The sequence below is a fragment of the Scyliorhinus canicula genome, chromosome 12, assembly GCF_902713615.1.
Source record: "Scyliorhinus canicula chromosome 12, sScyCan1.1, whole genome shotgun sequence".
Classification (NCBI taxonomy): domain Eukaryota; kingdom Metazoa; phylum Chordata; class Chondrichthyes; order Carcharhiniformes; family Scyliorhinidae; genus Scyliorhinus; species Scyliorhinus canicula.
Window position 1 is genome coordinate 119,062,049 of NC_052157.1, and position 27,406 is coordinate 119,089,454.

The 27,406-nt window shown below is 45.8% G+C and overlaps 1 protein-coding gene across 6 annotated transcripts in view; it reads right to left on the bottom strand.

Annotated features, from left to right (window-relative positions):
* The window catches only part of LOC119974725 (elastin-like), a 290,086-nt gene that overhangs the window by 130,797 nt on the left and 131,883 nt on the right, over positions 1 to 27,406 (bottom strand). For all 6 annotated transcript variants that reach the window (XM_038813896.1, XM_038813894.1, XM_038813895.1 and 3 more), the window contains exon 19: positions 16,251 to 16,295. In XM_038813896.1, coding sequence (XP_038669824.1) covers positions 16,251 to 16,295 — 45 coding nt within the window. The remainder of the gene's footprint in view (positions 1 to 16,250; positions 16,296 to 27,406) is intronic.

The following is a 27,406-nucleotide window of genomic DNA, read 5'->3' on the forward strand; positions in this document are numbered from 1 at the left end:
AGAAATGTCCCGAATCTGCACACCCAGCCCAAGAGCGAAGATCCAAGCCTATGTTTTCATTATCATTCCTTCTGTCTGTGTTTAATCTCTAGATACACCTATTGAGCTATGGCTTGGATGCCAAGTAGCCATTTTTCACACTGCTGTTCTGTGCAGCCAACATGGCAGAGGATTATCTTTCTGAAAACACTGTATTTCATTGTTAAGTACACAGTAATACTCAGAAAAGTAAGATTTATTTTAAATTATAGAAGGTAAAGCTGCAGGTATTGGAAAATTGAAATAAAGCAGAAAATGCTGGGAATGCATAGCAAGGCAGTGGCTATGAAGGAAAACGTTAGGATAATATTTCCGAAGATTTGATACCATCTAAAATATTAATCAGTTGCTCTCCTTCAAATTTATTGGCCCTAATTTGTAGTTAGTGGTGAAACTACTGACATAATCATGTTAATCACTTCCCTAACAAAATTATATTAGGCTATTTTTCTTCTCCAAAGAACAGGAGTTTCAAGGCCTTAAAATCAAAGCATACAAGGAGACGAATGGACACAGTGTGCTGTGCATTCTCAACAACTCTATAAATTCTCTGTTCAGAGACCAATCAACCCGGTATATTTTCAGGCCTCAAACATGTCCTGGGAGAGGTATAATTATCGATTTCACTAAAGAAATAACATTTGTGTTGTTGACGTGGTGATTATTGATTACGATCATAATTTGCCGGTCAAATAAATCAAGAGCAAATGACTGTATGTGCTATACCTTCTGGAGGACCTGCATTAATAGCATAAGAAAGGAGATATCAGTATCTAGACACCAGAGGTAGTGGGTATGCTGGTTATGATTTTCCAAAACTCCTTAGATTCAGGAACTTTCCCATTACATTGGAAATTGGAAAATGTAACACAACTTTTCAAGAAAGTAGGGAGAAAGTAAACTCCAGGCCAGTTAGCTTAACATGAGTTTTGGGGAAAATGCAGGGATCTATTATTAAGGAAGTCTTAACAATGCACTTCGAAAATTATACTATGATTAGAAAAAGTTAACATGGTTTTACCAACAGGAAATCCTGTTTGACAAATTTATTAGAGGTTTTTGGGACGTAATTAGTCAGGTAGATAAAGGGGAACCAGTAGATGTGGTATTCTTGCATTTCCAAAAGGCATTTTGACAAGGTGCCACACAAAAAGTTAATACACAAAATGAGGGCTCATGGAGTTGGGGGTAGTAGTTTATCATGGGTAGAGAATTGCTTAATGGATAGAAAGCAGGAGTGGGCACAAGCAGGGTCTTTTCAAGTTGGCAGCAGTGAATAGTGCAGTGTCACAAGGGTGAATGCTGGGGTCTCAGCTATGTCTAATCTATCTTAAAGATTTAGATGAAAAGACAAATGTATCAAAGTTTGTTGATTATACCAAGTTAATTGGGAAGGTAAACTGCGGGGTGAACACAAGCTGCAAAGATACATAGACAGGTTAAGTCGGTAGGCAAGAAGATGGCAGATGGAATAAAATGTAAGGAAGTGTGAAGTTATTCACTTTGGTTGTAAGAATAGAGAAGGAGAATATGTTTTAAAATGTGTGAAACATGTAAGCGATGTGCAAAGAGAGTTGGTTGTTCTTGTACAAGGAGTATAAAAAGTTAGCATGCGTTTGCAGCAAGCAATTATGAAGGCAAATGCCACGTTGCCTTTATAGGAAGGGGATTGGAGTATAGGAATACAGAAGTCTTGCTACAATTAAACAGGATTTGTTGAGGCCACATCTGGAATACGGTGTTAAATTTTGGACTTTTGAATTAAATATTTCCATATTTAAGAAAGTATACGCATTGGAGGCAGTGCAGTTAAGGTTTATTACATTGGTCCCTGGAATGAGGAGCTTGCCCTATGATGGGAGCCTAATTAAATTGGGCTTACACACTCTAGAGCTTAGGAGAATGAGAGGTGATCTCATTGTGACCTATAAGAGTCTGAAAGGGGTTTAATAAGGTAGACGCCAAGAGATTGTTTCTGTTGGTGAGGTATCTAAAGCACAGGGCTACCATGTCAGCATAAAAGGGCAATCATTTAGAACTTTTTATTTATTTATTTTTTTAAGATTTAGATTACCCAATTATTTTTCCAATTAAGGGGCAATTTAGTGTGGCCAATCCACCTACTCAGCACATTTTTGGGTGTGGGGGCGAAACCCACGCAGACACGGGGAGAATGTGCAAACTCCACACGGACAGTGACCCAGAGCTGGGATCGAACCTGGGATCTCAGCGCCGTGAGGCAGCTGAGCTAACCACTAGGCCACCGTGCTGCTCTCAATCCTTTAGAACTGAGATGAGGGGAAATTGCTTCACTCAAAGGGTTGTGAATCTTTTGAATTCTCTATCCCAGAGAGTTGTGGATGCTCCATCGTTGAATATATTCAAGGCTGGTGACAGACAAATCTTTTTTCTCACAGGGAATTAAGGGATATGAGGAGTGGGCAGAAAAATTGAGTTGAAGCCCAAGATCAGCCATGATCATATTGAATGTTGGAGCAGACTCAATGGGCTATACAGTCTATTCCTACTTCTATTTAATATTCTTGTGGTTGATGTGTTGCCATGGGAATTACAGCAGGGCAGGGAATAGTTAACTGTCAAGCTATGATCAAATTCAAACCCTCCAATTTTGCTGTCAAGCCTGAAAGGGGGTGACATAGTATCTGACTTTCAGTGTCAGTGTGATGACAGGTATATAGGGCGTACGTCCCAATGACTGGTGGATCGTAAAAAACAGTAAGTACCCTTTGCTGCTTGCAGCAGGCAAAAATACTGACTGCACCCAACCAACCCGCCCTTGAAAAACTCAAACCGGTGTCCAACATTAGATGAGATTCCATGATTGGACAACACTTGCTAAACAATTTTTTTTTATTTTCTTTTTATAAATTTAGGGTACCCAATTATTTTATTTTCCAATTAAGGGCCAATTTAGCATGGCCAATCCACCTAACCTGCATATCTTTGGATTGTGGGGATGAAACCCACGCAGACATGGGGAGAATGTGCAAACTCTATACAGCAGTGACCAAGGGCCAGGATTCGAACCCGGGTCCTCAGCGCCGTAGGAAGTAATGCTAAACACTGTGCCACGTGCCACCCCTTGCTAAACAATCTCAATGGTGTTACATTGAAACCATTTTAAGATTATCAGTTGGGCTCATGGCATGGCCATTGAAGCTTGCTGGAAGCCATTTATAACCAGATGCAGGGCCTTGTCCTTTTCTGACAGAAGGGGCATGTCCACAGATTGCACCCTTTTTCAACTTAACAAAACCTTCCGGGTCAGCCATTCCCTAGTTCATTCCCCATGGCAATATCTTGGCCAGTCAGAGTCGAACTGACCTGCCTGGTTTGCACTTGAACAATAGCTTGGCAGTTAACTGTTCCCTGCTGCTTTCACCATAGTCATGCTTCCACCAACCAATCAGCACTCTTCTCTCTTCTCATGCAGTATAAAATGTTGTTCATTTTACCATGAGTAATCGTGTGATCTATCCTGATGAGTGGAGTACAAACAGCTTAAGACAGTATGTCTCTTTTTCCAGCAATACGTCTGGACCAATAAAACACATATTTTGTATTCAATGGGAGCATCAGTCACTGCTATATATGGTCCACCACAGTTAAATCCAAGATAAAGCTGCCTCAAACTAAGCTTCAGGGAGAAAATAACTGTGGCATTAATGCAACGTTATGTTCCAAAGACCTACAGAGTATTTCAAACATGTTCTGTTTTTGTTTATATTTTCCATTTGTGTTGTTCTTTAGTTTCTGAGAGGAACAGGCAACGTTGCATCTAAGGGTATTATGGAGTTTTAAAAATTAATTTACAGGATGTGGATGTCACTGGTTGGGCCAGCATTTATTGCCCATCCCTAGTCGCCCTTGTATTGAGTAGCTTGCTAGGCCATTTCAGAAGGCATTTTTTTTTTTAAAGAGTCAACCACATTACTGTGGCTCTGCAGTCACATGGAGTCCAGACCCAGTAAGGACGGCTGCTTTCCTTCCCTAAAGGACATTAAGTGAACAGATGGACTTTACTGACATTCAATAATGGAATCATGGGTCATCGGTCATCATTAGAGTTCTAATTCCAGTTTTTTTTTATATTAAATTAAAATTTCACCATCTGCCATCTGTCCTCAGTTATCGTGGGTTTCTAGGTTACTAATCCAGTGACAGCCCTACTCCGCCGCCACCTTATGATTGATGTTGTTGACTTGTGTCAAATAACTGGATTGAGACTATCTAAAGTTACGCCAGTTTGGTCCATTCAAGTGAGCAGATAGAGATCTCCATCCAATCTGTTTGTGCTGGATTATAAAATAGGTCCCAGTCCAAAAGACATTATCCAAGCTCTACCCTTCCCCTCCAAATCCCAACCTTCCAGCCTGGAATGCATCATCTAATTTCTATTCCACACTGTCTAAATTTGATCTCTGTATTAGACTCTCTGCAAATACAAAACAGGCATCATTGCAATATGATTTTCTTCATATGGACATGAGGAAATAGAGACTGAGACCAGATACTCCTCTACAGTCCAAATCTGTCCACCATTCCCATCCATTTTCTTTATATCACGCACTTCAATTTTAGCTTCACTTCTATTCTATCTTCTATTTCACAATGATCAAATCCTTTCCCTATGGCTCCAGTATCTCTTCACCTATAAAAAAGTATATGCTTTTTAATTCAGGTATGATCGGCAGATTAGGGTGGAAGATAGTTTCACATTTCTGTAATCCACCAGCAGAAAACTATATTCCTAGCTCTTTCTGAACATGAGCTATCATTCTATTTGTCTAACCACAACTGCATGGGGGGATTTCTTACACCCCAGTACTGTGTTCCAAACAGGAAAAGACGTTCATTCTAAAAACAGAGAATTGTACTCATTCAACCATGCATCAGAAATGAAAAAAAGAGTCGTCACTGTATTCTTTACAAAAAGTAAAACTTTTTGATTACATGTTCGAAATGAAATGAAATGAAAATCGCTTATTGTCACAAGTAGGCTTCAAATGAAGTTACTGTGAAAAGCCCCGAGTCGCCACATTCCAGCGCCTGTCCGGGGAGGCTGATACGGGAATCGAACCGTGCTGCTGGCCTGCCTTGGTCAGCTTTCAAAAGCCAGCGATACTCAACGGGAAGAATTTTTCCTTTTTAATATGAACACAACTTTACTCTGTCTTCAAAGGTAGAGTTATAATTTCATGTTGTGTTAACTAAATTTTCTGTGAGAAGTATTAAGAATTACCTCCGTATTTTGCAGCTTTAGCTGCAGCAGCTGCACCTGAATTGACAGAGGATTGACAAGTTTGCAAAGGAAGAGATTAATTGAGTCCAATGTTGAACAAGAAGCAATAGAAAAAATCTATTGCATCATTCCTGAGGAACTCCATTTGTGAAATATTCAATGTTAATGGATAAACTGTTCAAATCTGCATGAAAGAAGTGTAACCTTGTGGTTTAATTGGGTGAATACTCATCAATAGACACATATTGTGCATAGGGTGCCCCATCCTCCAGATATCAGCACCCTTCTTGCACAGTTGGGACAGTCAATGATGAACAAGAGAGACGATACTTCCTGATATATTTCTGAAATCAGTTGTGCAGTGTTAATAAGTTATTACCAAACCTTTTCTGTTTTCATGCTGTCTTAGCATCTGCACTTTCTAGCTGGGGGCAACAAACAGGAGCAGGAAACTTGGCAGAATTTACATCTCAATCTGAGGCACGAAGCATTTGGAGAATCTTAACTGCATTTCCAGCTGCTGGTTAGCTAACTTAGTACTGACCAGGCAGGCATTCGATTTTCACAGTAAGTCATCAGAGAAATCTCAAACAAGATGGTTAGAATCTCACAAAGCCACCCAACGAGAATGAGAGGAATTTAATTCACGATGTCATGTGAGAGTACCTTTTCAGAAATGGGTGTTTATAAAATATTTGTAGTGGATGTCACTTTAAGAAATGTTTGTCGGCCCAAGTGGCTGCAGTGATGTCAGAGTGTGGGTGGAGCTGAGCTCTGGCTCTGCTTTTTAGTTTTGTTTTGAGGAAAAACTTGGGTGTGTGTGTTTTTTTAGTTTTGTTTTAGTGTTAGAGTTGCAGCTCGCCAAAGAAGGTGTAATTTTGATCTCTCTGCCATCTAAAGATGATCTCTAGATCATTTGGTGAAGTAAGAGTGATAACTGCTTTCAGTAGAGAATTTAAATCTGATGTGCTTCTGTAAAAAGGGTTTTTTGTCTTATAGATGTTAAAAGGAAAGTTTAAGGATTACTTAGAGTGTTGTATTCTTTGGGGGGTTATATTTGAATTGATGGTTGTTAAGATGTTCACTGTATTTTTTAAAAAGGTAAACTGAGTTCATAAAATAAACATTGTTTTGCTTTAAAGAATACTTTTAGATTTCTGCTGCACCACACCTGTAGAGTGGGCCATGTGCTTCCCATACCACAATCTATTAAAAGTCGTGGGTCAGGTGATCTCCATGATATACTTTGGAGTTCTCTAAACCCTGGCCCATAACAAATTGGAGGCTCGTCCGGGGTAAAAGTCTATCTATTGGGTTGGCTTTGTGAGCTTAAAGACGGTGAGGGGGTGAGCATATTATGGTAGCTTTCAGGTGTGGTATTTTCTTTTAAGTAGGGAGTGTGTTGTGGGCAATGGCTCTTTCAGAGGCTCAGACATTTTTTGGGGGTGGAGATGGTCACATGCAGTACCTTATGGACAGATACTAAAAAACAGACTTAGATTTGGCAAATACATTGCATTTAACATTACCTGCCAAGGTACGAAAAGGTGAGGTACTTACGGCAGCAGCTGAGTATTTTAAATTACCTGAGATACAGTCTGATGCATTAGAAATGGCAAAACTTCAGTTACAAATCAAGCAACTTGAACATGAAAAATAATTAAAACAGCTTGAATACGAAATGAGAGAATATGAGAGAGAAAGAGACAGAGAGGAAAAAGAAAAAGAGAGAGAAAGAGATAGAGAGAAAAAAGAAAAAGAGAGAAAGAGATAGAAAGGAAAAAGAAAAGGAGAGAGAAGAAAGGAGAAAAGAAAGAATGGCCCGAGCAGAACAAAAAGAGAAAGGGCAATACAGATCAGGGAAAAAGAAAGAGAGAGAAAAAGAGAAAGAGAGGAAAAAGAAAGAGAGAAAGAGGACAGGGAAAGAGAGAGAGAGAGTTTGAACTTCGGAAAATGGCCATGAAACATGACCGTCAGTTAAGATTGGCGGATGGAAAGAAAAATGTAGAGTTGGAGGATAGTGATGAGGATGAAGCGAAAGAGCTTCATAGTCGAAGGCTTGGTGGGGATCTATTTAAGTATGTCCATGCATTTCCAAGGTTTGATGAGAAGGAGGTAGAAGCCTTTTTCATTTCATTTGAGAAGGTAGCTAAACAAATGAAATGGCCACAGGAGATGTGGCTATTACTAATTCAAACAAAGTTGATAGGTAGAGCTAGTGAAGTGTTTGCATCACTATCAGAGGCGGTATCTGAGACATATGAGGAGGTGAAAAACCTATCTTAGGTGTATATGAACTAGTGCCTGAAGACTACAGACAAAGGTTTAGAAATTTAAGGAAAGAACCTGGTCAAACATACATGGAGTTTGAAAGGATCAAACCGAGCAATTTTGATAGGCTGATAAGGGCTTTGAAAATAGACCAAATGTATGAAGCTCTCAGAGAAATTATACTTTTGTAGGAGTTTAAAAATTCAATGCTTGATGTAGTGAGAACTCATGTGGAAGAGCAGAGGGTTAAAACTGTGAGATTAGCAGCAGAAATGGCAGATGATTATGAATTAGTTCATAAATCAAAGTTTGGTTTACGACATCAGTTTCAGCCGGTGAGGGATAGAAATTGGGGACATGAGAAAGGTAAAGGTGATCTGATGGGAGATAATAAGGAGAGTGTACCTCAGATTAAAAGGAAATCCAGGAGGGTGGAAGAAACATGAAAAGTTTCAAATGTTTCCACTGCAATAAACTAGGCCATGTAAAGTCACAGTGTTGGTGGTTGAAGAAAAGCACTGGGAAGGCTGATGTAGTAAAACAGGATAGGACAATGGGGTTTGTGAAAGTGGCAAAGGAAAGCTCAAGTGAAGTGAAGAAGGTGGGAAAGATTGTACAGCCTGATCAAGAGGTGATTGATAAGAAGGTGTCAGATCTCTTTAAAGAATTTACTTGTGTGGGTAAAGCTTACTCATGTGTATCAGGAGGAGCAGGTAAAGCAGTCACAATTTTAAGAAATACGGGAGCTAGTCAATCTTTAATGGTAAGAGATGGGGAGTTATGTAGTTTGGGAAGAATATTGCCAGAAAAGGTGGTAATATGTGGAATTCAGGGTGAGAGGAGTGTGTTCCATTATAGAAGATAAGGTTGGAAAGTCCAGTGAAGAGTGGTGAAGTGGTAGTAGGAGTAGAAGAGAAACTATCTTGTCCAAGATTACAGTTTATCTTGGGTAATGATATAGCTGGATCGTAGGTGGGAGTGATGCATACTATGGTTGATAAGCCAGTGGACAATCAGACAACTGAAGTATTGAAGGACGAATGTCCTGGAATTTTTCCGGATTGTGTAGTAACAAGGTCGCAAAGTCACAGGTTAAGGCAAGGGGAGAAATCAAAGAGTGAAGATAAACGTGAAGTGCCATTATCAGAAACAATTTTTGATCAGATGGTTGGAAAAGAACAGGTGGAAGATGAGGCGATTATTTTTAGTTCAGGAAAATTGGCAGAGTTACAACAGAAAGATGTAGAAATAAAACAGATGTATCAGAAAGCATACATGGAGGAATCTGAGTGTATACCAGAGTGTTATTACCGTAAAAGTGATGATGAGAAAATGGAGACCTTTACATATGCAGGCAGATGAAAAGTGGGCAGAAGTTCATCAAGTGATATTGCCGGTAGGGTATAGAAAGGAGGTGTTGTGAGTCGCACATGAGGTACCAGTGGGAGGTTATTTGGGAATAAGGAAAGCTCAAGTAAAAATCCAAAAACACTTTTATTGGCCTGGACTACATACAGATTTATCATACAGATAGATTTTGTCGATCATGTCACACATATCATGTGATGGGGAAACCTCAAGCAGGGATAAAACCAGCGCCCTTAATACCCATTCCAGCATTTGAGGAACCTTTTACAAGGGTCCTAATTGATTGCGTAGGACTGCTTCCTAATACAAAAAGTGGGAATCAATATATTTTGACTATAATTGATGTGGCTACTAGGTTTCCAGAGGCCATTCCAGTACGCAATATTACATCTAAAAAGATTGTAGAGGAGTTACTTAAATTCTTTACTCGATATGGACTACCCACAGAAATACAATCGGATCAAGGATCATATTTTACCTCAAAGTTATTGAAAGAAGTTATGGAGAGCTTAGAAATAAAACAATTTAAATTAACTGCGTATCATCCAGAATCGCAGGGAGCGTTAGAAAGATGGCATCAGACATTAAAGACAATGTTGAGGGCTTATTGTCAAGATTATCCAGAGGATTGGGATAAAGGAATTCCATTCGTACTGTTTGCAATTAGGGATGCACCTAATGAGTCAACCAAATTCAGTCCTTTTGAACTAATTTTTAGTCATGAGGTAAGAGGATCACTTAAATTGATGAAGGAAAAATTGGTGCGTGAGCAGTCTGAACTTACATTGTTGGATTACGTGTCAAATTTTAGTGAACGATTAAATAGAGCAGGTGAATTGGCTAGACAGCAATTGAAAGGTGCCCAACATGTGATGAAACAGGTAGCGGACAAGAAATCCAAAGTTCAAAGTTTTCCCTGTGCAGATAAAATTTTAGTGTTGTTACCAGTGGTAGGTGAACCATTAAAAGCAAGGTTTTGTGGACCTTATCAGATTGAAAGGAAATTAAAAGAGGCGAATTATGTGGTAAGAATGCCGGATAGAAGGAAAACGCACCGCGTGTGTCATGTGAATATACTTTAAAGGTACTTTGAAGGGGAAGGAGAGAAAAAGGAGGAGGTTTTAATGATTCTAACTCAAAGTGACGAACCAACTCCAGATGACTGTGAATTTGACATAGCTCAAATTAACTGGCCCATAACAACGATAAAACATGCTGACCCTCAAAAGAATAAAAGGAAGCAGGTGAAAGAAAAATGGCAACAATTTTCATTGGGGCTGATCTTGTGAAAAGTCACACTACTCTCAAAAGTCCAATAATATGAACTCCCAATTAAATGTGGCGGGGAATGATTAATTTCCTTAGTCGTGCATTTATCACAGCAAGATTGCAACTATACACTTCTGCTGAATCAACAATTGCCCATTGCACCAAAGTCCAAATCAATCTATTGTCAATTATTTATTCTGGACTATAGCAAATGTTGCTAATGGATATCCATAATCAATGGGTGTGAGATCAATAAAGAAGCACAAGCACACGCTTACAAAGATTCAGCAGATCAACATTTCTGAAATTCAGAGGAAGCTCTGTACACCTGGGAAGATCTGGCCATGTTAGATGTGATGTGGGTACATTCAGACTTTGAACTATTAGGGTGGAATTGAGTGAGAACCCTGATTGTTCAGCACTGAAGAATCTATCTGTTACACAAGAGCCGCAGATAATGGTGCCAGGAAGGAAAGCGTGCACAATAATGCTAAAATATGGTATTCTTAATAGATTATTTTACAAGCAGGGTTGGCTTTCGTAGCTTTTTCATTTCCTTCTTGAAAGAGCGCAATTTAATTTTTTTATTTAAACTTATGCTGAAGCTGGGCGAACATTGCGAGTTACCAAGAGAACTTTGATGATTTTTCACTTTTTGTTGAGTGCTGCCATCTGAGGAGAACTTAGAGCTGGTAGCCCAATACATTCTTCTTTGGAAAACCCAGTTTTTCTTTTGGTGAGTTCAGTTCTGCCTTTGTCATGGCAATGCCCGACTCAACTCTCCAGAGATTCATAGATTTTTTCATTTCATAGATTTCACAGTGCAGAAGGAGGCCATTCGGCCCAACGAGTCTGCACCGGCTCTTGGAAAGAGCACCCTATCCAAACCCATACCTCCACCCTATCCCCATAACCCAGTAACCCCACCCAACACTAAGGGCAATTTTGGACACTAAGGGAAATTTATTATGGCCAATCCACCTAACCTGCACATCTTTGGACTGTGGGAGGAAACCGGAGCACCCGGAGGAAACCCACGCACACACGGGGAGAACGTGCAGACTCCGCTCAGACAGTGACCCAAGCCGGGAATCGAACCTGGGACCCTGGAGCTGTGAAGCAATTGTGCTAACCACTATGCTACCGTGCTGCCACGGGTGTAAATCCAGAGTAAGCAAGCACGAAGGTAGCAGCTTGACGCTGATCGCTGCGTGAGGAAGAGAGCTGCATTTAACTTTTTTAGGTCAGGTCTCCAACCTTCCCTGGCTGACCAGGAATTTGGCACGATGACATTGGGTTGATGACCCATCCAGGCCAGTTTCCAACAACATGGAAGATGGGTCAACGCCAAAATTAGCATTTTGTAATTTTGTAATTTTTTATTTTTAATAAATTTAGAGTACCCAATTATTTTTTTTTCCAATGAAGGGACAATTTAGTGTGGCCAATCCACCTTCTCTGCACATCTTTGTGCTGTGTGCTGAGACCCACGGGGCGAATGTGCAAACTCCACACAGACAGTGACCCGGGACCAGGATCAAACCCGGGTACTCGGCGCCGTGAGGTAGTACTGCCAACCATAACGCCACCATGTCGCCATTTTGTATTTGTGAATTAACAACCTATTATGCTTCTCAGCAGCACAATGGTTCATCATTTTCCGTTTGCCCGTTGCATTTTTCGAGCATTGTACATAAAAATATTTGCTGGTCTTTTATTTCAGCAATAACGAAGTGTCACAAAGGCTGTAGAAAAGCCTGGCACTGGAACCATGGTTGATTATACCAACAGACCCTGCTGGCGAAGGTGGCAATGCCTATATGCTTTTTAATTACTTGGAATATTAATTGCTTCTTCATTGAATAATCAAGACTGCTCAAAGTGTAGGAGGCCGTTACAATTCTAGATGTGATCACAGCATTACCCCACTGCGCCATCATGTTCTGGCTTATGGTGTCATTTGGGCCCTGAACCTTGCTTTGCCCTATGGTTTCTCACAACCCACAAGTTATGTATTCACACCCAAGGCATGATTCATCTCATTTTGTTCAAGTGCGGCAACAAGAAAACCAAGGCCATGTTATATTTTATAGGAAATCAATGTCAAGCTGACTACATTGTGATGTCTATAAATAGGAATGAGAAATACTGGCCCTGATAATAGTTTGGAAGGAAGCAAGGCAGAGAGTTTGTGGTTGGGAAGCAAACTTCCTTTGCAACTATAATTGATCTTCTTCCTGCTAGATAGCTACAGATTGGCCATCTGACACATTATTGGCACAGAGACGTGAGTGTGGGATTGAGCAGACTCTTCAGGGTAACTACAGAGAAATGTCCAGAATTTGAGCTTGGAATTTTGTAAGTGAGCAAACTTGAAGTGTTAATGTTAAAGGTTAATCACTTTCTAAAATCTACTCAAGTTTGCACTTGATATTTAATTACAATTTACTATTAAAGTTGAGCTTCTTTCAGTTTTAGTAGGGGATAAGAAAACTCACTGCTGGAGAGACAGGTATAATTAGTTAATTAGGTAGCAATTTAGAAGTGGTTCCTCTAGCCAACAGTGCCTAACCATGTTCTATAGCATTTCAGCGAGGATAAATATAGGTGGTCATGCTAAGTACATGAAAGTGTGGCTTGAGGCAGTGTTAGTTTGGGAATTTGGTAAGTGAGGGAATTTGGTGCAGTAAATGAGGGGATGTGTTTCTGATCCTGCCGGACACCAGCACTGCAGTCTGAGAGCTGAAACGTTGAAGCATTAATTAGGTGGGCAGGTAGGTAAGTGGTTGGTGAGTGTTAAGTTCTTCTGCCTACTACTAGTGTTTGCAACATTGTATGCCCTTTCTTTTAATTTGATACTGTAGTTGCTTGACCACAAAAAGGTCCATTACGATCCCAGACAAGACCCTAACAGTGGCCAAGATGCTGGACCGAAACCCCAACATTTTAGTTTAGTTTGTAAGTTTGTACGGAAAGAATATTTCGCTCCAGGAGTGATTGCACAAAATAGAAAATAGGGATCGGGTATTTAAAAAATAACATTTTAGTCTTAACACAATATTAACATCACATCAAAAAATAGTGCGGTATTCTACCCACCCCCCCCCCCCCCCCCCCCCTCCACACGCCGGGTGGGAGAATCGCCGGGGCGCTGCGTGAATGGCAACACATCGCCCCGAACCCCGCACGCAATTCTCCCACCACCCCAAAACCAGCGCCACGTGAATCGCACCGGGCCACTCGGAGAATCGTCGCAAACGGCGAGCGGCAATTCACCGGCTTGAATGGGCCGAGTGGCCGCTCTGACACGACAGGGTCCCACCGGCATCGTCCACCCCTGGCCGCTGCCGGCGGGAACTCTGAGGGAAAGCTCGGGGGGAGCGGCCTGTGTTGGGGGGGGGGGGGGGGAGTGTGGCTCCTTCCCCGGGGGGGGCCTCCGAAGTGGTCTGGCCCGCGATCGGGGCTCACCGATCAGTGGGCCGGCCTCTTCCCACCCCCCCCCCCCCCCCCCCCGGGCCTACATTCCGCTGCAGCCGACCCCTGAACATACCAGGGCCGGCGCGCGTAAGAAGTTCTCCGCGCCCGCGCAGGGTGGCGTGGCCCAACTGCGCATGTGCAGGATTGAGCTGCCCCAACTGTGCATGCGCGGGTTGGCGCAGTGCCCATTTGGCACCGCGTAGGGACGCTGGAGTGGCGTGAACCACTCCAGCACCGTGCTGGCCCCCTGTGGGGGCCAGAATAGGTCATGCCCGGGCCCTGTTCGCGCCGTCGTGAAACGCAACGGTGTTCACGACGGCGCAGGCACTTGGTCCGCGGAGCGGAGAATCGCCCCCATAGTTTACTCATTTTCTCCCATACTCCAATTTCTCCCTCTTTATCATTTAAATTATGTATTCACAGCAGGGCATAATTCATATTCCTTTGTGAATGAGCTGCAACAGTAAACCAAGGCGATATATTTTATAGTTACTCAAAGTCACAAGAGCTGACTACACTGTGATGTCCAAAAACAGGCTAGAGAAACATTGGCTCTGCTTATAACTACAAGATTGGAAGGAAGCAAGGCAAAGTGTTTGTGGTTGGGAAGCAAGCTTCCTTTGCAACTATAATTGGTGGCCTTCCTGCCAGATAGCCACAGCTTGGCTATCTGATACTTTATTGGCACAGAGATGGCGAGGGAGGGAGTAAGCAGTTTCTGTCCAACCTCCTTCACCCTGTTGAGAAATGCTCAGAGTGTGAGCGTGGGGAATTTTGTAAGTGAGCACATTTTAAGTGTTAATGCTAAAGGTTAATCGCTTTCTAAAATCTACTCAAATTTGCACTTAACACTTAATTACAACTTACGGTTCGAGTTAAGTTTCTTTCGGTTTTAGTAAGGGATATGTCAGCTCACTGCTGGAGAGACGGGTGTATTCAGTTAATTTGGTAGCTATTTAGAAATAGTTTCTCTGGCCAACAGTGCCTGAATATTCAGAATTTCAGCTAGCATAAATATAGGTGGTATAAATATGGGCTAAGCGCATGAAAGTGTGGCTTGAAATAAAGTGTGAGCTTAGGAATTTGGTAAGTGAGGGAATGCAGTACAGGAAGGGATGGATGTTTTCTGATCTTTTACAAAATGTGGTCTGAGGGAGAGAGCTGGAGACCGGCAGTGGAACCTAAGAGCTGAAACCTGTCAGCATTAATTAGGAATGCAGGTAGGTCAGTGGCTGGTGTGTTTTATGTTTTCTTTTCTCTCTATAAACGGGTGGTAGTTTAAATTGGTATTGGGGAAATTTATTGTATTTAGGAGTATTGTTAAGCAAGAAATATAAAAACTGACAATAAAAGCTTGCATAAATATATGAAAATGAACAGAGTGGTGAAAGTGAGCGTTGGCCCCTTCGAGGGTGAGATGGAAATTAATAACAGCAAGTGAAGAAATGGCAGATGTTTTGAATGAGTATTTTGTATTTGACTTTGCATGAGAAGAAACAGAAAGCATCCCAAGAAAAATAGAAAATGAAGAGAGGGAAAGAGAGAGGGACAATCACTTTCGCTAGAAAAAATGTAATGGGAATATCAATGGAGCTTAAGGCTGACATGTCCGCTGGACTTGATGGCCTCGATCCAAGGTTCTTAAAATAATTGTCTGCACAGATAGTAGATGCATTGGTTGTAATCTTCCAAAATTCTCTAGATTCTGGAATTATGCCAGCACTGTTGCCTCACAGGGGTTCATTTCTGGCCTTGGGTGACTGTCTGTGTGGAGTTTGCACCTTCTCCCAGTGCCTGCGTGGGTTTCCTCCTGGTGCTCCGGTTTCCTCCCACAGTCTAAATATGTGTGGGTTAGGTGGATTGGCCATGCCAAAATTGCCCCTTAGTTTCCAAAAGGTTACGTGGGGTTACTGGGTTATGGGGATAGGTTTGGGGGTGGGCCAAGTAGGGTGCTCTTTCAAACAGTCGATGCAGACTCGATGGGCCGAACAGCCTCCTTCTGCACTGTAGGGATTCCATGATCAATCCAATACAAAGAATGGAAAGCATAAAAGTAACAAACTGTTGCAATGGTGCAGATGCTAAGCTTTTCTAGGACATGCTGGGCGGGATACTCCATCCTCCCAGCCACATGTTTCTCGGCAGCGGGAAGCGGTGTGTTATTCGTTGGTGGCGGGATTCTGTCAATGAAGCAGGAAACACGCCGGTGGCGGTGCGCTGCCGACGGGACCAGAGAAATCTGCTGCCAGCAAACAGCTGGAGAATTACAGCGCATATTTATCATGTCAGGACAACATTTTATTTGCAGCTAAGCATGTGGTTTCCCTGGAAATAATCAAATTAGATTCTTCCCCTGTCGTTTGTGAAAGATGCTTAATGAGGGGGTAATGAACTTTGTCATCCACACTATCTAATTTTGTCCTGAAGTATTTTTGTACTTATAGACTTTCAAAACACCCTGGGTAGTACATTACAGTCCATACTTTCCAAAGACATTTTACAATATACTGGTAAAACTGGCAAACTCTACAAATTTTCCAAAAACATCAGGAAAATAACTTACCGGGTATAACCCCTGGCTGAGCTCCAGGTATAGCTCCTTGTCCACCTGCAACATCATCATATGAGAGTTACAATCACAAATATCTTGATTAAAAGACAGAAATGCCATTGAACAGTGACCAGCAACATGCTGTATACTATTTGCAATTTAACTCATCACCAGCTCAATCGGGTAAAACAATGGGACTTGTGAGCTGGGAAAAAGTGGTAATGGAATCACAGAATAATACAGTGCAGAAGAGGCCCTTCAACACATCGAGTCTGCACGGATGCATGTTAGACACCTGACCTGCCTATCTAATCCCATTTGCCAGCACTTGGCCCATAGCCTTGAATGTTATGATTTGCCAAGTGCTCATCCAGGTACTTTTTAAAGGATAATAGGTAACCCGCCAGCACCACCCTCCCAGCCAGTGCATTCCAGACCGTCACCACCCTCTGGGTAAAAAGGTTTTCTCTCAAATTCCCCCCTAAACCTCCTGCCTCTCAGGTGTCCTCTCGTGACTGACCCTTCAATTAAGGGGAACAGTTGCTCCCTATCCATCCTGTCCATGTCCCTCATAATCTTGTACACCTCAATCAGGTCGCCCCTCAGTCTTCCCTGCTCAAGCCTATCCAACCTCTCTTCAAAATTTAAATGTTCCATCCCAGGCAACATCCTGGTGAATCATCTCTGCACCCTCTCCAGTGCAATCACATCCTTCCTATAATGCGGAGACCAGAATTACACACGTACTCCATCTGTGGCCTTACCAAAGTTCTATACAACTCCAACATGACCTCCCTGCATTTGTAATCTATGCCTCGATTGATAAAGGCAAGTGTCCCATATGCCTTTATCACCATCATATTAATCTGCCCTCCTGCCTTCAGAGATTTATGGACAAACACACCAAGGTCCCTTTGTTCTTCAGAATTTCCCAGTGTCATGCCATTCATTGAATACTTCCTTGTCACATTACTCCTTTAAAGTATATCACCTCACACTTTTCAGGGTTAAATTCCATCTCCCATTAAGTGAGAATATTGAAGCAAAGTCAGAGTGATAGCACAGTAGTTAGCACTGTGGCTTCACAGCTCCAGGGTCCCAGGTTCGATTCCTGGCTTGGGTCACTGTCTGTGTGGAGTCTGCACGTTCTCCCCGTGTCTGCGTGGGTTTCCTCCGGGTGCTACAGTTTCTTCCCACAAGTCCCAAAAGATGTGCTGTTAGGTCATTTGCATTCTGAATTCTCCCTTTGTGCACCCGATCAGGTGCCAAAATGTGTTGATTAGGGGCTTTTCAGTTTCACAGTAACTTCATTGCAGTGTTAATGTAAGCCTACTTGTGACAATAAAGATTATGAAAAAAAGAATGGCTGGTTACCCAGCATTGAACATAGAATAAACAGCTGTACCCACCATAATCTCTCGGAGGGCTTCTCCAGTACTTCCATTAGCAGGACAAAAATGGAAACAACAGTCATAGAATGGGTACAGCACAGAGGAGGCCATTCAGCTTGTCATGACTGTGCTGGCCCTCTGAAGGAACAATTCATGTGCCTTTGGCCCACAGCACTGCAAGTTTTTCCTTTTCGAACAACGATCCAATTCCCCTTTGAAAGCCCCAATTGAATCTGCCGCCTCCACACTCTCAGGCAGTTCATTCCAGGTTCCAGATTCTCGCTGCTAGGCCATTTCAGAGCACAGTTAAGAGTAAACCACATTGCTGTGGGTCTAGAGTCGCATGAAATGTAGTCATTGTTGTGTGGGAAAATTCAACAGCCAATTTTTGCACAGCAAAATTCCACAATTGACCACAAAAATAGCAGTTAATATGTTTCTGTTGATATTAGTTGAGGGATAAATGTTGGCCAAGAAACTGAGAATGCTCCTGCTCTTTTTCAAATAGAGTTATGGATTCCATTACACCTAAGTGAAGAAGCAAAAGGAATATTGGGCGCGATCTACAGGCTGAGAGAGGCCTCCCCTGGCATTCCCTCCCAAATGGCAGTACACCTGATCCACGTTGTTGGAGATCACTGCTAAATAACGCTCGCTCGGGGCTTCTGAGGCACAAGGTTCAGTTCCTGGGTGCTGGGTAAATCTGGCGAATACATATTCAAGTAAGCCTGACTACACACTTGGATATGCAAACGGTGATAAGTGATGTAGATTTGCTTTGTTGACTGCTGCTGTTGTTCAAAGCAAAAGTCGTCAAAGGTATCAGCATCCAGCACCTCTTACAGAATCCCTACAATACAGAAGGCAGCCATTCGGCCTATCAAATCTGCACCGGCCCTCCGAAAGAGTACCCTACCTAGGCCCACTTCCCCACCCTATCCCTGAAACCCTGTAACCCCACTTGGCCTTTGGACACCACGGGGCAATCTACCTAACCTGCGCATCTTTGGACTGATGGAGGAAACTGGAGCACATGGAGGAGACCCACGAAGGCAGGGGAGGATGTGCAAACTCCATGCAGTTACCCAACGTCGGAATTGAACCCGGGTCTATGCCATTGTGCCGCCCCACAGTAGTATGTGGTTAACTGGCTGATATTTAATATCTTCTGTAATTGTCTGAACTAATATAATTCATGGATGTGGTGACTTTCACTGCTCACTGTATGCCTCCAAATCTTCCACTGTGTCTGCAGCTTTGTAACTCTAATTTACCCAGCATCGTTTCCAGTTCCCGCCATTCTTATTTCTGTCTATTTTGCATGTCTTGCTGCATGCTGCTGCTCACTTTGCCTTATGGCTTTTTTACGACTTCCGTTGAGCATTCTATATGAATAATGCAGAAATGAATGGTTGCCCGGTTTTGCATTAAGTAAGTTTGAACAGGAGCTTGGTATGAAAAATACATTGGGGGTGATTCTCCGAGCCCCGCTCCGGGCCAGAGAATTGCCGCAACAGCACCACGACGCCCCAATGCCGGCGTGCGATTCTCCGGGGTGCGGAGAATCGGCGCCGGCATGTTTGAATGCCATCGTGCCATTGTGCCAGCTGCGGGCCGCTGGAATCTGATTCTCCGGCCCAGATGGGCCGAGCGGCCGTGCGGATACGACTGAGTCCCGCCGGCGTCGTTCATCCCTGGTCGCTGCTGGCGGGAACGGCGCGCAGGGTCAGGTGGCGGCCTGTGGACCAGGGAAAAGCGATCCTTTACTTGGAGGGGGCCTGGCCCGCGATTGGGGCCTACATGCGTGGCCGGCCCCTGAACACTGACACCATGTTGAGTCAGGGCCGGCGCACTGAAGAAGTTCCCTGCGCATGCGCAGGTTGGCGCGGCCCAACTGCGCATGCGCGGGTTGCACGGCGCCCATTTGGCGCAGGGAAGTGAGGCTGGAGCGGCGTGAACCGCTCCAGCACCGTTCTGGCCGCCTGTGGGGGACAGAATCAGTCGTCCCCGTGCCCGTTTCATGCCATCGTGCCATTGTGCTGCCCTTGATGGATGATAGTTGAACTCATTATACATAGGAGTACATAGGCTGCCTCTCATACTCCTTATGCTTTAGCAGCAGATGAAAGAGCACTCTTGTGGAGCACTCTGGTGGAGCAGAACACAACCAATCACTCTCCTGTCATGTTTACAGAGAAGTTCCTGTAATTCTATTTGCAGCACGAGCTAAGATTACCAAGTGATGTAAGCATACCTGAGGGCTGTTCGCTGGGAAGCAGACTCTTTATAGAAGTCCACTGCCTACTATTTCTTCCAGACAAAAAGAATCTTTGCTGATCAGTTGGAATAGAAAATGCTGAAACTTACTTGGTGCCAAAAGATTACTTGGCTCCAAGAGTTAGATTTTGGATGCACAATTGGGTGCTGCACGAGAGAGCATGATCTAAAATTGCATCAAAATAGGCCGACTAAACTATGAATTTTTTCAAGGAGGGGCAAAATCGTTTTAAGTGAGTTTTGGAATGATATGGGGCATAGGAATGCTTACATATAGAGGCAACAGGCTTTTTTGTATGGCCGTGTCTGGAGTTACATTCTTGAACCAAGGAGTATTTGCAAGTGACGAGGTGGGAACATGCAACAGAAGGTGAGCACAAGTTAACGTTTTACATTAAACACAAGGGGTGGATTCTCCATCCTGCCAGCCCCGTTTTCTGGCATGCGCGCCCCCGCTAGCAGCAGAATTCTCCGTTCCCGCAGCCGGCCAATGGGGTTTCTCACTGAGGTCTCATTGTGGCAAAGGGATCAGGGGTTATGGGGAGAAGCCAGGAGAATAGGGATGAGAAAATATAAGCCACGATTGAATGGCGGAACAGACTCGATGGGCCGAGTGGCCTAAATCTGCTCCTCTGTCTTAATGTCTATGGTCTTATGGTCACCCTGTGGGCGCGGGTGCACCGCGGGCGAAGTGGGAGATCCCATAGAAGCAGAATCCCGCAGAACGGGGAGGATTCTCCGAGCCTTCACGCCGAAATTGCGATTGGCGCGGGGGCAGAGAATGGGCACCAAACCTGAGATCGGGTCCGACACCGCTCGAGTGATTCTCCGGTCCCTGGAGAATCGCCACCAATCGCGCACGTGCGGTCGACGCCACGCCGGTCGGGGGGGGTCATGGAAAGAGTCCCCACTCGGCGATTCACCGAGTGCAGCTGGCCGAGTTCCTGACCGCTTGGTTCTCTCATGGTTCCACCCGTCAGAAACTCGGCGTGGCGGCTGCAGAGTCAGTCAGCGGCCGCCCTGGTGGGGGGATAATTCAAGGAGGGGGGGGGCCTCCAGGATGGCCAGGCTACCGATCAGGGGGCCACCGATCCGCGGGCGGGCGCGATCTGGGGGGGGGGGCCTATGTTTTCAGTGCTGTTCCGTGGTGTGGGTCGGCCATGTCGCTCGAGGCCACCGCTGCAGGCCGCCGCCGTGCGCATGAGCGGACCCCCGACCGGAAGTGCAAGGCCCCTGATAGCTCCCCGCAAATTGGAGAATCACCCTGGACATTCTCCAGTTAAGTCCAGAGTGATTTGCGCGTGTTTTTTCGCGGGCGTAGAGACATAGCCCCGTTATTGGAGAATCTCGCACCAAGTATTTTAATCATGCTGAGCCCCATTATTGGAGAATCCCGCCCAAGGCATTTAATCATGCTGATTTCGGGGAGAGAGATAGATAAGTAGGTGTTGAGTCTGAAGACAGCAGAATCACAAGCACCTTGGAAGGAGCCAGGGGAGGAGATTAGAGGCAAACGATAGGAACGTCAATTGGAAATACTGAGCACGCAACAGCTCCTGTGACGGACCATACATTTCCTGCAAACTGCAGGGCCACATTAACACAAGCAGAAGGGACATCAACTCTGCACATTCTGACAGTGGGAATATTGGAACTCATCTGAAGAATGTAATAATGATTAATTGCTGCAGTCTAACTGGAACACCCCATCAAATCCTCAGATCTCCCTTGGTCCATTTTATTAAGAATAGGGACATTTTTGCTTCTTTAAGGCCAAGCGGAACATTTGGCTCACAACTTTGGTCTCCTGGATTTTCTCGAACTGGATGAAATTGCTCCTCCCATCACTGCTCCCTAAAATAAATTAAAAAAGGATTGATGCTGCTGATCTGGCATTAATCTATTAATTTGGCAGAAAAAGATGAAAAAACATATAGTAGATTTTTTTCTTTCTTGGAACTCACTAATTGGAACTTCTACTTAGAAATTTGAGATGAATGGAGGTCAGCTGCAAACTGTGCCTGTAAATTTGGGCCCCCCAAGTCATGCCAATCCCAATCCTGCGCAGTTAAAAAATTTAATGATTTTACTTGCCTGCAGGATCTCCAGTCAGTTCCGGCTACCTCCACAGATCTGCTGGTTGAGGAGTGTCCAGGGACAGACCATTGCACAATCTTTTCATAAGCACTCCGTGCAGGATTACTCATGGAGTGGAGTCTCAGGAAATTTAGATAGGAAGTAGGTGACCATGCCCCCCTCCGCCTCCCAAAATGCTCATATGGCATCCCACTGCAGTGCAGTCCCAGTTATCTTTATGTGGAAGTTCAATTAAATCTCAGGGCAGAGCAGCGGGGGCGGAGACTGAAGGTGCTCCTTTTATAAATTAGCACTATAATTTATTTTTAATTCAATGGGTGCGGGAGAGGTGAGAAATGAGAACTGCACTGGGTGTCAAACCGTTTGCGATGCAACCAGCCTGCTCCTGTAGGTGAAATCGGGATCTCGCTGTAGCGTGGCAAGAAACCAATTATCAACACTTAAGCCCCGTTTCCACACAATTAACAAGAGCCACCCCATATCCAATGGCCTCCCGTGACTCAGCAGCCTCCCCAGCAAGTGGTCACATTGGCACCAATTAGTGCTCCTTTTGAAAAACATGCTGCCCCTGGGCTCGGGGAGGAGGGGGGGGGGGGGGGGGGGGGGTGTAGCCCCAGTTGGAGATGGGCCGTCATGGGGGCCTTAAGGGGAAGAGGGCCTGATGGGGAAGGGGGCGGACATGCTCGGTTCCGCCATGCCAACTCCTGTACTCAGTGTTCCCATACCGCGAACAACCCTAGTTCATGCCTGTCTGTCCCACCAATCACTCACAACTCTGGTCGTGCGGCTGAAGACTATCGCTAATAGGGAATTGTCAATCGTGGTTAAGTGAGCACTTAAACATCCCAAGTGGATTCCCGTGGGTGGCGGGCCATATAGCATGTGGGCGTCATTGCCTAGATGCATGGACACTGTGCTTGAACACGGCAGGATGCAGCACCACAGTCACAGCAGCCAACCTCTGAACACCCAGGAGATCGGCCCCAGCTCCGGGCACATGTCCACGGCCGGGTGTGCATGGGCAAGGCATGTTGGGTGGGGGCATGTCTGGGGGGATGGCGTATGGGATTGGTGGTCGGCCTGCATCACGGAAGAAAGAGCCAGAGGCATCCTACTGATTGTGTTGAAGGTGTTTTAATGTTCCTCGTCCAGGTGTACACCAGTGCCCCACTATTCCAATGATGCTGCCCCCACCCCCAAAATCCCCACCCTCCCTCCCTCTCCCTCCCAAACCCCCATAAATCTCCCTCCTCCCAATGCATGCTCCACTCCTGACCCCCACCCCCACCCCCCCCCCCCCCCCCCCCCCAACCATGTACTCAGTGATCCTCGATGTGCTTGGCCTTCTTAGTTCCACCGCTGCGTCCAGGTGTATCCCCAGGATGCACACCAGAGGTGGAGGTAGCCAGCTGCTTACCTCGGTCCATGGCATTTGCTGCCCCTGGCGGGTGTCCTCTGGGGCCAGAAGGCCCCAACGTACTTCATGGCAGGCGAATCATGCAAAGCTCAGCCGCCCTGTTCCAGGTGCTGGCTGCTAGATGCGGCCTCATCAGAGGGGTGGAACCCGGACAGCAGCTGGCCACAGTTGCCTTTCCAGAGGATGGGTCCAAGTTGCCACCCAATGCCTCTTCTCCCAGTCGGTGCCCATAGGGCCCTGGGTTTACCTTGGGATAGAGGGGCAGCTGGATTGAGTGATGGCTGCCCCTGCATCATTTGACTCTGCCAGCCCTGGTGGCTCCACATTGTCTGAACCATGGTGTCACGCCCTTGGCGATGCTCCACCGTGATTAGGCCATGCTCTGCAACGCCTCGGCAATGCCCACCTGTGACTGGGACAAGCTCCGCAGCGCCTCAGCCATTCCCATCTGAGAGCGGGACATGTCCTGCAGAACCTCATCAAGGTCAGCCTGGTACTGGGTCACGTTTCCCAGCAAGTTAGACATTCTGCCGAGGCCCACAGCCATAGTAGTCACCGACAGGGCCATGCCTTGGACACCTTCACTCAAACTGCCAACGTCGTGCATTGGGCTCTCCACTGCGGTTGTCACCCTAACAGTGTTGGCCTCAGTGCCACGCATTGCCAGCGACATCTTTTGCGCCCTTAGCCTCTGGGACTCTTCCAATCGGCTATGGACCTGCTGAGTGTCGCTTATATCTCCCTCTGAATGTCCCGACCTTTACCTAACGTTTCCACCAGCTCCGGGTACAACTATTCCAGAGGCTCAGAATCTGACTGGGACCCAGCTGGGTCCTGGGATCCAGCAGCCCATTGATGCTGTCTCACCTGGGGGTTCCTGCCTCCACCTGATGTACATCAACAACTATGTGGTGCTCACTAGATTGTGTTCCAGAAGCCTGAGCACTACTGTTGCCCACGGAGGAGCGTGTATCTGCACTGGTGGAGGGTTGGGATGATAGCTGTGACATATCGCCTGTGGCATCCTCGGAGTTCTCCTTCGACTGGGGGGGCCTGCGGAAGAATGATCGCGTGGTCAGTGGGAAGGAGGGTCAGTCTGTGTGGCATTAACAACTCATGTGTGACAGTCCATCCGGGTAGGGCCCGGTGGATCCGCACTTCTGTGGCGTGCACCGACCTCCAGATTGTTGACTGCTCTGTCCTCGGCCATTCATATGTCCGGCACTCCTCTGCCAGTCTGGGCCCCCTCCCAATTGTGGGAGAACTTCTACTGCTGAGACACAGAGAGGACATCATTAGCCACATTCATGGGTCACAGTGTTGGGGAGGGGTGTGAAAGGCAGGTTGGGAGTGTGAAGAATGGGAGAAATGGAGGGTTGGAGGGGGACTGGTCACATTGGGGGGTGCGAAGGTTCTGGGGGGGGGGGCGGGGGTGGTGTCAATGCACCTGTGCTGCCCGGTGTTGACCTTCTTGCAGCACTGGAGGCCATTCCTCCTGATCACGGTGTCTGAGATTATGGTGACTGTCATTTCATCCCAGGCGGCACTAGCTAACCTGTGGCTCACCTTCCAGGACCCTCAGGGAAACTGGACACCCCTCCTGACCTTGACTGTATTTAGGACTCTCCCCACATCCGCGTCTCCAAATCTTGGGGCCAATCTTCTCGGCGCAATGGCTGCGAGCTGAGTGGGGTTGGCTGTGCAAGTGCCGGTTGATTGCACTGCTATTTAGCCTCAGACGCACAGAGCAACTAAAGTGTGCCTACATGAGACTGTCACAGGTTTCTCAGGCAATCAAACAAATTGCTCCAAGCACCCTGGTCACTTCCGTGTCCTCTTTCTTCTAGGTCGGAACCTTTCTGCTCCCTGCAATGCCAGTCCTCTCTGCAGCACAGCAGACCACCACAGTTCTGGAATCCCTTTGCTGGTGTATACTGAAAGGCGCCTCCAGATTTCTCCAGGCAATGGAGTCGCATCTTCTACAACCCTTCAGTTTGTTCATTGAGTATCCTTGTGGCCACGTGGCTCGCGTTGTATTCTTGCTGAGCACCAGTGCTGGAGCTTCTCGTAGGAGTCATTAGCCAGCTCATTTGGGGGTAGCCTTGGTCACCAAGGAGCTAGCTACTCACAATGTGTGGAGGTACAAAGATCTGGAAGAGATGTGATTGTCATAGAATGAAGGAATCATGGTAGCCTTCAAGATATCTTTCCCCTAGTGGTCACTCTGAGGAAGTGCAATACATTCTGCTTGATAAACACCTGGTTGATCTGAGGCTGCTTTGGTTGCCACGGTGTGTGCAGTCAGAGACTCCATGTACCTGTGGATTTCGAGCCACTTCAGCCTTGTGTGTGTGAGACTGGTCTCATCAGTGTTACAAGGACTACAACAGGTGGCTTTAGAAAACATATTAATTAAACATTCAATTAAGGGGATTGTCCATCGGGCGACGCTGGGACTGGGAAATATGATTGGCAGAGAATCGGTCTGACGCTGAAATCATGATGGGCGCCGATTTCACGCCAAATTGCAATTCTCCATCACCTCAATAGCGACATCAATGCGTTCCAGAACACACATGCAATAAACGCCGTTGGCATATCATCAGCGGGCCTGGCCCGGTATCCTCCGGGGCCTCCGTGGTTCTCCGCCTCCACGAATCGGCGAATTCCCGATGTCGAGGTTCACTTGCGCTCTAACAAATCGTGAAATAGATTCCATGGCTGCTGAGGGAGGGGGCAGGTACGGAAACATCGCCATAGTTTGCTGACAGTTTTGCTGTTGGCCAGAGACCTCTGCTAGGACTGGGGGGAGTAGTGGAGAGTGGACAGGAGGTGAGCTGTGGGATTGGGGTGGACAGGCACGGGGCACCATTGCCGCAGCCGTGCACAACGCTGACTGTCCACTGTGAACCTGGGGCCTAGGGTATGGATGTCCACCCAGGGCACTCCTATAGGTACCCTCTGGCCCCAGCCAATCCATCAACTGTATGTGCGCGTTCCTGCACAACCGGTGCCATCTTGTTGGCTGGGCTGAGGGTGTGTGGGGATTCTTTATTCAGAGAGTGGTTAGGGTGTGGAATGGACTGCCTGCTGTGATAGTGGAGTCGGACACTTTAGGAACTTTCAAGCGGTTATTGGATAGGCACATGGACCACACCAGAATGACAGGGAGTGGGATAGCTTGATCTTGGTTTCGGACAATGCTCGGCACAACATCGAGGGCCGAAGGGCCTATTCTGTGTTGTACTGTTCCATGTTCTATGTAATGTATATATGCAACTGCAGCTTGTCAGCCTCCTTTTAAAAAAAAAATTTAGACTACCCAATTATTTCTTTCAATTAAGGGGCAATTTAGCGTGGCCAATCCACCGGCCCTGCACATTTTTGGGTTGTGGGGGCGAAACCCACGCAGACACATGGGAGAATGTGCAAACTCCACACGCACAGTGATCCAGAGCCGGGATCAAACCTGGGACCTCAGCACCGTGAGGCAGCAGGGCTAACCCACTGCACCATCGTGTTGCCCTAGCTTGTCAGCCTCCTGAGTGTCAATCACGGACCCAGCGAATCCGGCACCGTTTCTCATTGGAAATGATTGTGCCCCATGTGGCGGCGGTGCTAGCTCCTCCACCGTTGCTGAATCGGTCCAGGTGCGGCAGCAGTTTTGCTGTTGAGGAAGCCTTTGAATCCTGCCCCGGCGTCAACACTCAGTCTCAGGAATGGGGAATCCAGCCGCTTGTTTCAGGTCGCGGCAAGTGTCAGCAATGATCTGCTGCAAAAGCCTGAGGCACTATTGATGCCAGACATCGAGGAAGCTGATCCTCCGCCAATATGTTGTGCGCTGTGGCATCGCTTTCTTTGAGCGGAGCTTTTGTGTCTATCCTATTGATCGGTGGGGCAGCAGGTGGCTGTGGAGAAGACAGTTGCTGTTGTTAATGTTACTCCTGCTGTTGACGTTACTATGGCTCTTGGTGCCGTTGGTGTGG